Here is a 13,285-nt window from a genome sequence, read left to right as displayed (position 1 = left end):
AGGAACATGTAGATATCTTGAATTGAGGTGAATTAAAGATATCTTCAACTGGAGTTATGACTAGTCAGAATCAAATTGTAGATATCTCTAACTGGAATTACAGATATCTACAATTCAATTGCAGATATCCATAATTCACATAGTGGATATCTGCAACTGAATTGTAGATATCCGTAATGATAAACCCCATAGAAATGAATGGCAAATGTAGCGTAATTTGTCCTAGGAAGAATGTCTTTGTGGATATCTGAAATTACAATTATGGATAGGAAGAATTAAATTGCGAATATCTAAAATGTTCGTTTTGACTAGGCAAAACTGAATTACAGATATCTGCAATACATATCCAGTCTAGCGGGTAAATGTTAAAATGGCTTGCCATAAAATCAAGCATATTGTAGGCCTAGCGTAGGTTAGGCCTAAAGCAAACGTAGCTACTGCCATCTTGTGGTCAACTTGAGACTATTAAATTGTGATAGCAAAACCCACACACAAAACATGATAAAAATAGATTATAGACGGTATAAAGATGTAAATAAAATTAGAATAGCCTATTTTCGATAGGGGATTATGACATGGCTTGGCTTGTAGGCTAATGAATGCAGGCCTATAATTCAATTGCATCATGTAGTAGACTAATTACATATCTATATTACTTGATACTAGTGGGAGATTATAGTACAGTAGCGAATGCAGATAGTATCCTCTACTGTGTGAATGCGCCCACCTGTCAATCGATCTGATCGTTTTGGTAGGTATCACGTGGTCAGGGTCCGCTTCCTGAAGGCTGCAGTGCGTTCTGTTAACCACGTGACACGACGCTTTAGGTTGTCAGTGTGGAACAGAAACAGGTAAATTCCGAGTCTCGCTTATTGTCTGCGCGAGTCGGTTCGGCCTTATCATCGGCTAGGTGTATCAAGTTGAGATTAGAGGATTTTGATTTTGTTCATATCTGACTAGGAGGTCAATCTTTAGACCGCTTGGTCAGTTGTAAAGGCATTAGAAATTTCATCCAGCCGGGTTTCTGGTCAGTATACTGCTTGTTATTTATTTTCATTATTTAGGGCCTAAGGCCTCAATGAAGCCTCGGAATCAAGTTTGTCAGTGTACGGAGTGTTACGTTCACATGGATGGGTACATTCTGATCTTGGACGCAGAACGTTGACTAAAAAACCTTGTCATGGGTTGTTGGCTAACGTTATTTTATCACGCCAATGGCTATTGTATTACAGTAGCTTTGTTTTAGGTCGTGCCATTTTTTGATTAGTGTAGTGGTCAACTTCAAAGGAACTAGCGTGGGAGTGATGGCTAAGTAGCCAGCTAGCTTACGTTGGTGATCTGAGTATGCCAAGCTATCTCGGCCATGAGGCTGATGCGACGACAAACGACTCTCAATGGTAGCTGGCTAACATACCATACTAGCGAGCAAGGTAGCACAGGGATCTCAAATTTTAGCATTACATAATAGTGACAACATCACAGTAGGTAAGTTATATTGCATTATGCGACCCCTTGGCCCACACATCTCGATCGTCTCTTTAATCTCAATCTGGAATTGAAGTTATAAACCCTTGACGTTAAATTACCTGTCGTGTTAAGATAGATGGCTGGGCAACTACACGGCTGATGTTAAGGTGACGGGCTTTATTGCTAACTTTGTTAGAGTTAGCTAGCAGTAACGTTATCATAGTTAACGTTAGTTTAACTGGAAAATGTCACGGCAATCTTCAATTGGCAGCAGCTCTGCTGCAATAAGACGAGCGTTCAAATGACTGTCGTTATATCACATTGTTTAGCTGTAAAGGTAGTCTAACATTAGCTAACGTTAACGTATTAACGAGAGCACCCTGTGAAATAAAATGTAATGGCTGCGCAAGCTAACGTTAGTCGAGTACTGAACCTTCTTGATGTAAATTCAGCTAACATCCTGTTAGATGTAACATTAACGTGGTAGCCTAGTTAAGTATCAACAAATGCTGAGTTTAGCGAAAGGGCCTCGGATAACCTGATAATGTTGTTAGCCATTTAGTTTGGTGACATTAATTCTTAAGGTCGGTGTTACATAAATGCTGTGTGTGTATATATATATATATATATATATATATATATGCTAGGTTCATATATGGATGTCTGTGATATCAGTCTATCGTTATATGTTCATGCACACTTTATCGTTAAAGCTCTAACATTATTTGGCTATTAGCTAGTTAGTGAAATCTAATTAGGTTGCTACAGTTATTTGGGCCGTGGTGTTTAAAGTTCACAAGGCCAGGTAGGCCCACGGGGAAAATTTGATTTTGTTGCTTGCCATTCGCCACTGACACGTTAATCCATATTAACCAGGTTTGTGTTGTGTGTGTAGCTAGGTAGCACTCCGTTATCACAGCGTCCATCTTTCCAAGTTGTTCCCGCGGTTAACCCGCGTGTTGCTGAACCGCGATAGCAAATGGGGGCTTTTACACTTGACCAGGGGCGTAAAAACGAGGGCGACTCCATGGCTGCGTCGAATTTCCTCCTCTCGAATACAACTAGCTATGTGCTTTGCACGGTCTTGTCAAGATATTTCACAGACAAGACATACCGTATGAGTGAATGCCATTGGATAACACGACGCCACGCATCTCTTCATCTGGTTTTGTTGACGTGAGGAGGAAATATCAGATCGTATGGTCTCGCTCTTCCGCGCTGCTAGCACATGCTCGCTAACAACAAGCAGTGGGCGGAAGTGAGGCTTAACCTGGTTTAACTTCGGCATCGGTTTTCTTATATTCGTTGGTGTTTAAGTCGACGTCTCTGTGCATGGTAGTAATACTTTTCCCTATCGACCTCGTAAAAATAGCAACCATTGCCAGCTTTTATCAAGTGATGTACAGTTGGGAGCAGATCGGCCATGTGATTCTTGGTTGGCTATTTATGCAAGATGGCATCGCCTTGGTCATTGTAAATGGTGGCCAATGACTGATATATTTACGCTGAATGCACATATCTACAAGCGCGTTACACATTATTTGTAGAAAATACATAGCTTCCATGTTAATGGTGCATACTATTGTTAGAACCATTTTGGCATGCAAACAAAATCCTGACTATTGCCCGGATTACTCCTAATCTTGGTTTGTTTATTTATTTATTTATTCTCTGCAGGTGTTATTCCTTTGTAAATACTGTTATTTGTATATACTGTAAATGATGACTTCGGTGGGTGGAAGCCGAGCCCGGAGCAACTGGGAGCAGACACAAGGACAGACACAGAACCAATCACAGCACAAGCAGAGGCCTCAGGTACCGCCCTTCTGACACCATGCCATTCATAATAGGAAAATCTCTCTTGCTTTTTCAGTGTTTTTTCTGACCCCTTTTGCAATCTGAGAAGGAGATTGTGAAATGATTAGGAATGAGATGTGTCTGTGAGCTTTGTTAAGTGGTCTTAATGGGTGGGTGTGTGCGAGTGAGGAAGTGTGAGTATTGAGTGCAGATTATTGTTGATGTCAAGTGCAGAGCTCTGCAGGCAAGATGTTTATAGTTAGTGTCCCAAGTTGATCTCCCGTTCAGTATTTCAAAGGAAAGTGTCTTCTCTGACATGCTTTTTCAGGTCCTCCAAAAGGTCTCAGGGGGCAAATGTAAGCATGGACACACTTTGTACATGCTGAGATAAAGCTGGTGACATCCTTTTTGCATGGCTGCAGCATGTCAGGGGTAAAGGAAATGCAACTCACAGACCACTGTAGTTCTTTTAGTCATTTGCGACGCTGTGTCCTTTGACCGACAATGTAGGCTACTTCAGAAACGAGCTGCAGTTACTAAGGACGGATATTTTTAGGAAAGGCAAAATAGCCAAAATCATTGCTGTTGTCGGTATGAATGCAGTGCAGACCTCCAGGTTGCCGCCCAGTGCAGTTCAGTTTCTTTCCTTCTCCCTCTTTCTCTGTGCCCAGAACCTTCATCTTTGTTCTCCTGTGTGCTCTGTCGCAATTCAGGTGTCTGCTCACTGTCAATTTCACGTACCTGGGCCCTTCACGGTTCTTTGATGTTCTCGTCTGTAGTTCTGAATCTGCGGTTCTAAGCGGTGCTTGTTTTGTCTCTGTAGGCCACTGCTGAGCAGATCCGACTCGCGCAGATGATCTCGCACCACAATGATGCTGATTTTGAGGAAAAGGTCAAACAGGTAAGATGGAGACACTTAGGCTCTTTTGCTTTTGTCTTAAAAGCCCAGAATCAGTAAGCTATGAATTACCTCAGCAATTTAGTAATGGGCTTTCACAATGGGGATTTCGATTTGTACATAAAATGGGGTCTGTGGGTTATTTCAGATGGCAACTCCACATGTTTCTATCTGAAAAGCCTTTGTGTTCCTTAAGAATAAGATGTTTTCAAGAATGCAGTCAAGCCTGGGATAGCTGTGTCACAGAATTGAACTGTCATCTTCAAGATAGACAACCAGGCTTGACCTACAAAGAAAGTGAAGTGAGCTGATCTAGCAGGCGCTTTTTATCCTAAGCGATAGAACTAGCAGCATCTGGTTCAGGAATCGACGCCAGGTTAACCGTTTTTTAGGCGACGATGCTATTGCTGTGCCAATACACCACAAAGATCTACTTCTACTTCACAGCTCTACTATGATAGTTCTGCTGCCTTTTAAAGTAGTGTACTTAGTGAGGGTGGGAGAGATTTATATCCTTTTTTTACTATTTACAAAGCATCATTTTTAAACTGACTTCCTCCAACGTTTGGAACTTTTGATGTATAAGTAAGTATATATACTCTTTTGATCTCGTGAGGGAAATTTGGTCTCTGCATTTATCCCAATCCGTGAATTAGTGAAACACACTCAGCACACAGTGAGGTGAAGCACACACTAATCCCGGCGCAGTGAGCTGCCTGCATCAACAGTGGCGCTCGGGGAGCAGTGAGGGGTTAGGTGCCTTGCTCAAGGGCACTCGGGGTTCGAACCAGCAACCCTCCGGTTACAAGTCCGAAGCGCTAACCAGTAGGGCGCAGCTGCTCTTTTGACGTGCCCTCTGAGTAGTTCTGTGCTGCTGTCGTAGGCACAGTGAAGTAGGTTGCAAATCTGACCATGTATCACATACGTATCCTGTTTGTTTTTATCACATTTAACTACTCAATCTGTGCTGCTTATAACTGCATACCAGACCTACAGGTCTCCGGCTACTCCTGCAATCCCTCCAGCGATTAAAAGTGAACGGTTTGATCAGAGACGGTTGATAAAGCGAGACGAGTCATAAGAGGGTAAATTCTGGCACGTTGGGACGTGGGGTTCGAAACTGTCACGCCCATTTAGGAGTCTAGCAGGAGGTCCAGTGTCTATGTATTCCTATGGGAGAAATGAACATTTTCACGGAATATGACCGATCCCTTAGCCCTACATTCAGCGATGTAAGTTTTGAACCCATTTTCTAGAAGCCACATGTCTCCCTAACATTCCGACATTGAAATTTGTATTTTCCAACGAAACAAATAAAGACAAAAATAGCTTTGTTTTGTGATCTGTCACTGTCTCCTCAAAGCTCTGGTGCACAGCCACCTGTTCTAGATCTCTAGACTCAGAGATGGTTGATAAACTAACCTAACATATTTTTGCTAGAACTAGTAGACTACCACAAAGTTGCTGAACATATGTTATTTCAGGTTTGTTTGCAACAATATATAAGTTTAACCAAAGTTCATAGCTGCTAGCTAGCTAGCGAACATTCCCATTCACTTTCCGTTTACTGTGCTAACGTTAGCTAGCTCGGTTAACGGGGCAAAATGAAATTATTCATTCCGTGTCCGAAAGAGTGTTTCATTGGCATCACACACAAACAATGACTGTAAAATAGTATACAAAATTATATGTATATGTTATTATTGCCTATTTAGGAGTCCGGAACTAGTGGCATTTCGTTCCATTGGTGAATCATCTTATGATTCATCTTAGTTAACTATAGAATCTTTGGTTTGATAGCACACTCGTTTTCCAATATAGAATGGTGTCTATGAGTGGTTATTTTGCAAGGTGGAGGGATGGGTGTGAGGATGGGCTGAAGTGAACAGAGAATACATCAGGGGTGCGTTTCCCAAAACCATAGTTGCTAACCTGTTAACAACTTAGTTGGTTGGCAATGGGAAATTGCATTGCAACCACAGATTAGTCAACGTATGGAAAACAAAGAAGGTGTAAAATTAAAAATATTTAGCAGCACACGTTATGCTTGACGAATCGACGCTCATATTTTGCGTCGACGTATTTTTTGCGTCGACGTCATCGATTACGTCGACGCGTTGTCCCAGCCCTATTTAGAATGTATGGTCATTTCGTTACCCGTTTAAAAAAAAAAAAAAAAAATGTTATTTTTTTTATTTATTTTTTTTTAGCAAAGACAGTTTTTGTTTGGACATCCGCATTCACATCCGCTCAGCAGCCGAAGACCAGTGCTGTGTAGCTTTTGTGTTACGCAACTGCACAGAGACGCCAGTATAATGGCCCAGACGGTTTGCTGCGGCGAGCACTGGAGAATAGAAAGAGCACCGGGCCAATTATCAGTTTAATTGAGCGGCTGGAGTTTTAAATGTCTCCGTCAGGCCGTGGAGCTGTCGGTCGAGCTCCCTGGTATTCTCTTCCTGCCTTGACTGTTCTTTGGTCTTTCTGGGCAGACTGAAAGAGAGATGGCTGGCTGGAGCTGGGCTGGTTTGGAGCGGAGATGATGAGGATGGATGGATGGATGAGCTAGCACGCTTAATGATGGGAGTTCAAGATTAATATGGACCATCTTGGCAAAGTAATGGGCGGAGATGTTTTTTTAGGTTCAGCCAGTGGATGTTTGACTGATTTAATGAACCCCAGTAGAATGAGAGGCACCCGCGCTCTGGGTCTTCCCAAATGACTTCGGCTGGATTAGGAGACATTGTGAAGATTTTCAAGCTATAGATCAAGCGGGGTGCTATAAAACGCCTTGAGACATATTTAATGTTATGGCTCTAGATATGAATAAAAATGTAATTGAATTTATCTTGAAGATGGAATAGTGGCCATTAGCTCACCATTGGCTTACGACAGTGGCTGATTTGGGGTGTCTGTCTGTCTGTGCCCCTTCAGCTGATTGACATCACAGGCAAGGACCAGGATGAATCCATGATTGCGCTGCACGACTGCAATGGAGATGTCAACAGAGCGATCAACGTACTGCTTGAAGGAAACCCGGACACGGTAAGAGTACGCTAAGGCCACAAGGAAAGTTTAAGGTTTTATTGTCTGCAGAATGACTTTGTCACTGACAATTTTTTTTTTTTTTTGCCTTTGCCTGTCTCAAACACACGCCTTTGTTATTTTTAACAATTGTCACTGAGCGCAAAAAATTATTCTCTTTTGACTCATAGTTTGAACTTTGATCCTGTTGCCAGATAAAAACAAACTACTTAAAGTAGTCTTGACAACTGATGGCGTCATAATATATCAGGTACGCCATGATAAGTGGGATCAACTCTAAACCTGTTAAGAATATAAACTCAAAACAGTCGCACAAATGTCTGTGTATAGGCAGAGAGAACCTACATATAATGAAGCAAAATATTCTTAAAAATAGTCTTTTAAGAAGTCGTCTTTTTCCTTGACATTTGAAACGTCATACTCTGTTCAAAGTTAGTGGAAAATTGGACTTGTTGCCCAACAGTTTGCAATCTATTTTGTCACCATTGTACTCATCACCACAACTTTCTACAAACACTGTGGCTCGTGGCAAGTTGATTTGAAATTATAAAGATTCTTTGTTGGTAAATCTTTTACCTTATCTTGAAGAAACTCCTTGAAGGGCACCTCTGTAACACTTGTAACATCCCGACACTCATAACATGCACCTACATTAAACACGCGCGCACACACACACACACACACACACACACACACACACACACACACACACACACATGCACCTACATTAAACACACACATACACACATACACTAGCCCCCGTATTGCTCCTCACTCATACAAACCCACATGCACATAAACACACACACACATACACATGCACCTACATTAAACACACACACACACATACACATGCACCTACATTAAACACACACACACACACATACACATGCACCTACATTAAACACACACATACACATGCACCTACATTAAACACACACACACACACATACACATGCACCTACATTAAACACACACATGCACCTACATTAAACACATACACATACACCTACATTAAACACACACACACACACACCTACATTAAACACACACACACACACTAGCCCCCGTATTGCTCCTCACTCATACAAACCCACATGCACATAAACACACACACACATACTCCCCCTATATTCCACCATATCTTCCACCTTCTTCCACCACTTCCTTCAACTACACTTTGCCTGCTACTGTAAACCTTTGCACTCCCAACCTCTAATATTGATTATAGAGGATGAAAGGAATAGTAATGATTGATGTTATGGTTATGGATACGCTTTTGTCCAAAGCGACATACAAATACAAAACAATATAATGCTCAAATATAACAGGGAACAGATTAAAATGTTGGTCAAACTATAATAAGGAGAATAGCAATAATAAACAACAAGGTCAATTCAACCAATAGCCTAATGAAATAAACAATGAAAAATGAGGGGGGGAAAAAAGCAATAATAAACAATAATGTCCATTCAATCAATAATATAAAAGCAATAACACGATAAGAGTACATTAAGGATAATATCAATAATAAACAACAATCTCAAATTAATCAACAGCCTAATGGAAATAAAACAATATTACACAAACCACAACGCATAAGAAGCGCTTGATGTAGTATTATTAATTGCTAGGTACGGTGTCCTCTGCATCATAACTTGTAATGAACACTGGAAATAATCATTGGAGTAAGTGTAAATGTTTTGCTCATGGCGTGTCTTCAGGACTCTTGGGAGATGGTGGGCAAGAAGAAGAGCGTGTCGGGCCAGAAAGAGAGCAGCCAGACGGAGGCTGGAGACGAAGGGAAAGAGAACCGCGACAGGGGAGGAGAGCGGGACGTGGCCCGCCGTCGCGGAGGAGCACCACGCAGGGGCCGAGGGGCCAGCCGTGGACGAGAGTGTGAGTGACTGAGTGTGTGTGTGTGTGTGACTGTGTGTGTGTGACTGTGTGTGTGTGACTGTGTGTGTGTGACTGTGTGTGTGTGACTGTGTGTGTGAGACTGTGTGTGTGTGTGAGACTGTGTGTGTGTGAGACTGTGTGTGTGACTGTGTGTGTGTGTGTGAGAGTAAGTGACTCTGTGTGTGTGTGTGTGAGTGAGTGACTCTGTGTGTGTGTGTGAGTGAGTGACTCTGTGTGTGAGTGAGTGACACTGTGTGTGTGTGAGTGACACTGTGTGTGTGTGAGTGACACTGTGTGTGAGTGAGTGACTCTGTGTGTGAGTGAGTGACACTGTGTGTGTGTGAGTGACACTGTGTGTGAGTGAGTGACTCTGTGTGTGAGTGAGTGACTCTGTGTGTGAGTGAGTGACTCTGTGTGTGAGTGAGTGACTCTGTGTGTGAGTGAGTGACTCTGTGTGTGAGTGAGTGACTCTGTGTGTGAGTGAGTGACTCTGTGTGTGAGTGAGTGACTCTGTGTGTGAGTGAGTGACTCTGTGTGTGAGTGAGTGACTCTGTGTGTGAGTGAGTGACTCTGTGTGTGTGTGAGAGTGAGTGACTCTGTGTGTGTGTGTGAGTGAGTGACTCTGTGTGTGTGTGTGAGTGAGTGACTCTGTGTGTGTGTGTGAGTGAGTGAGACTGTGTGTGTGTGTGAGTGAGTGAGACTGTGTGTGTGTGTGAGTGTGAGACTGTGTGTGTGTGTGAGTGAGTGACTCTGTGTGTGTGTGAGTGAGTGAGTGACTGAGTGACTGTGTGTGAGAGTGAGTGAGTGACTGAGTGACTGTGTGTGAGAGTGAGTGAGTGACTGTGTGTGTGTGTGTGAGAGTGAGTGAGTGACTGTGTGTGTGAGAGTGAGTGAGTGACTGTGTGTGTGAGAGTGAGTGAGTGACTGTGTGTGTGAGAGTGAGTGAGTGACTGTGTGTGTGAGAGTGAGTGAGTGACTGTGTGTGTGTGAGAGTGAGTGAGTGACTGTGTGTGTGTGAGAGTGAGTGAGTGACTGTGTGTGTGTGAGAGTGAGTGAGTGACTGTGTGTGTGAGAGTGAGTGAGTGACTGTCTGACTGTGTGTGAGAGTGAGTGTGTCTGTGTGTGTGTGTGTGTGTGTTTGTTTGTGGGCGGGCCTAGTGTGTGTTCCCGTGCCAACAGCTTTATTAATTTGACTATTAACTGCCCATTACGTACTATTTCCATGCCTACACACAAGGCTCTTGGGTCCTCAGTGTAAATGTGAACTAAAAGTCCAAACTTGAGACAGCTGATTTTCAACCATTAACTCACCCTGACTTGGCGACTGCACACTTAGCAAATCAACACAGATTTCACAATCACAAACACTTTCACTTTCTCACTCTGAAAAATTCCCGCTTTTCCTTGGTAGTTTGAGTCATCCCACTTTTGTTTTGCTTAGGTGGTTTGTCACGGACAATTGTGAGTAAATATCGAGTGTCGGACGTCGCCTGCGCAGCTGTCTGGTGCTAATCATGGCCCATTTAGTCTGCGGCTACCTTTGCTAGCATCTCTGCTCCACTCTCTAAACCATTGCCTGCTGCACCTGTAGTCTGAGGCAATCGGGACCCATGGCCTCATGCCCAGAAAGCATCAGAGCAGAATTACAGGAAGTAATGGAGTCACTCTGCGTTTCCTAGGCATGGAGAGAGCCACTCCACCTGTCGGCTTTAAACACTCCCAGAGAAAAACGCAGATATCGGAGGCGAGAAGGTCAGGTTACAGAAAGCCATTAATTGCTTCACTTACATTTAACACTGCAAGATTGGACACGTCTGCAATAGCTAAATGGAAGCAAAACGGCCTTACCAGAGATGAGCTAAGATCTGAGAAGTATAGCCTACTGCGAAGTGAGAATACTGGCTCATCCAGGTAGTTCAAGGAGTAACCACCGATATCTGAACATTGCACATATCATGTATGTCAGCATTGACACCTTCTTTTGATATTGTTGGTTACTCTTGAAGGTAACTGGATAAAGCAGTAACCTCGCTTTGTAGTAAAGCCCTCAGGACAGGGGTTGGTTACTTAGCAGACGCTTTGGCCAAAGACTTACAGAATCTAAACATTACAATAGTTAAAAATGTATTTTTCTTATAATAGTTTAGCATTGTTAACCAAGACTTGCTGTTTGCCCTTGATCTGAGGGGTACCCTCAACCTCAATAAAGGCTAAACCTGGCTTATTTTGATAACTCTCGCTAATTTTAGTGAGTTCCATTCCATTACTCACTCCCAGCTTGGTAACTATGGGAATGTATGCCACAGAACTAGCCTGCTCCGTACCAGGTAGCAGGTTAACTTTCAAGCTTAATCAAGCTGTGTGGGAAAAAAAACATAAAACATGAGTCGGAAAACGAGTCCCAAAAGACTGTTCCGTCAACCTGTCTTTTCATGTTCTCATCACCTGTAGCCTACAACTAATTGTTTTCCCGACAGGAAATATATGTTCACTAGTTCCGTAGAATTTATGAAAATTATACAGCTTGAATGTCAAATCAACTATCGATTAAACAGGCCTTTTAAATGACAAATTGGGAGATATTGCATTTCAGATAATTAAAGCAACACCAAAGAGTTTTTTGTACCTTAAAATAATGTTTCCAAAATCGTTTCAGTGGTTCATCAACTCGTAACAGGGTGAACGGCACTTTCTGCATTCGCTTCGCGGCCCTCTATCGGCTATAACCGCACTATGTAAGTTTGCCGGATCGGGTAGCGGATCTGTAGTTCGATGGAATGAGACATAAGAAACTACAAATTTGACTTGCATCTGATGTCGCAATACATCGTACTTTCATAAAATCATGCAACATATTCTACCTTGTCTGTGGACATTGTTATTTGCAAAGCTGGTGCTGGATAAACAAATAGTGCGTGCGACAGAGGAAAACTTCTTTGGTGTTGCTTTAAATTTTACAAACACTATAAAATGTTAAGTTGATCCCAATTTATTTTATTTTATTATCACCTACACCTAGACAATAATTTCGAGTGAACCCTTTTAACCTAAGAACGTAGGCTATAGCCTATAATTTTGAATAGCCTATGCCAAAGTGTTTTTGTTATGCTATTCATTCACTCGTTTTGTTCAAGAGTGAAGGCTATCAAACTTGCAATTCATTTCAAACCATGGTCATTGTTGTTTAAATGTATGCTTTCATTATTGTCCAATTTATGCAGGCAATTATCTTTTTCTTTTTCTCTCGATGTTCAATTCTGTAGATGTCGCTTGTAAATTGAACAGAAATCTTCTAGTTTCCCTTCATTTTATGACACATCCTCTTTTCGTCAATCTACTGTTTTGGTCTACTTTTCTACCTTGTGTACGAGCAGACATGAAGCTGACCTAAACCTTGCTTGAATAAATACAGGCGAGATCCAGCTAACATGAGTTAATGGAACGGCTTCAGCCCCAAGTGAAGCCCCAAGTGTGCTTGTTCAAGCCAGGCTATTTCTGTTAAGCGTCGCCTTCATTAGTGAGGTTGATGGAAAGGGGCAGCCGTGGCCTACTGGTTAGTGCTTTAGCACTGCCCTTCCATGCCCACATCCACGGCTGAAGTGTCCTTGAGCAAGGCACCTAACCCCTCATTGCTCCCCAAGCCCCGCTGTAGCAGGCAGCTCACTGCGTCGGGATTAGTTTGTGCTTCACCTCACTGTGTGTTCACTGTGTGCTGAGTGTGTTTCACTAATTCACGGGTTGGGATAAATGCAGAGACCAAATTTCCCTCACAGGATCAAAAGAGTATATATACTTATACTTATATATATACTGAATACCCCCCAGCTCATATGTATGCTTGTGTGTGTGTTTGTTTGTTTGTTTTTCCCGTCTCGTCAGTTCGTGGCCAGGAGAATGGCCTGGATGGGACCAAAACGGGCGGAATAGCTGGCCGCGGCACAGAGCGAGGCAGGAGGGGCCGCGGCAGAGGAAGAGGCGGGTCGGCCCCTGGTGCGTCCCTTTGCTACTCGCCTCACACACACACACACACATACACACACACACAGACGCTAGTCATACCTCATTTAATTGCACTATCTTTTCAAAAGCTGCCTATGAGCTCTTTTGCCTCAGTGCTGAAATTCAGTAGTGTGGGGTGGTTGTCACCCCATGTCGCAAGGCAAGTTTATTTATGTAGCATAT

The 13,285-nt window shown here is 42.7% G+C and overlaps 1 protein-coding gene across 14 annotated transcripts in view; it reads left to right on the top strand.

Annotated features, from left to right (window-relative positions):
• Window positions 1-832: 832 nt before the first annotated feature.
• Window positions 833-13,285, top strand: part of ubap2l (ubiquitin associated protein 2-like) — a 41,481-nt gene continuing 29,028 nt past the window's right edge. For 8 of the 14 annotated variants that reach the window (XM_076301222.1, XM_076301220.1, XM_076301215.1 and 5 more), the window contains exons 1-6: window positions 858-1,027; window positions 3,145-3,282; window positions 4,088-4,165; window positions 7,094-7,204; window positions 8,929-9,103; window positions 12,983-13,093. In XM_076301222.1, coding sequence (XP_076157337.1) covers window positions 3,187-3,282; window positions 4,088-4,165; window positions 7,094-7,204; window positions 8,929-9,103; window positions 12,983-13,093 — 571 coding nt within the window. In that variant the 5' untranslated portion in view covers window positions 858-1,027; window positions 3,145-3,186. The other 6 variants (XM_076301221.1, XM_076301223.1, XM_076301216.1 and 3 more) reach the window with 3 other exon arrangements.

This window comes from Alosa pseudoharengus, unplaced genomic scaffold (assembly GCF_046254945.1).
Source record: "Alosa pseudoharengus isolate Yale_2024_CS ecotype anadromous, Long Island Sound unplaced genomic scaffold, YU_APseudo_1.1 YU_APseudo_1.1_scf_23, whole genome shotgun sequence".
NCBI lineage: Eukaryota > Metazoa > Chordata > Actinopteri > Clupeiformes > Clupeidae > Alosa > Alosa pseudoharengus.
This window is presented reverse-complemented; position numbering and strand designations above follow the sequence as displayed.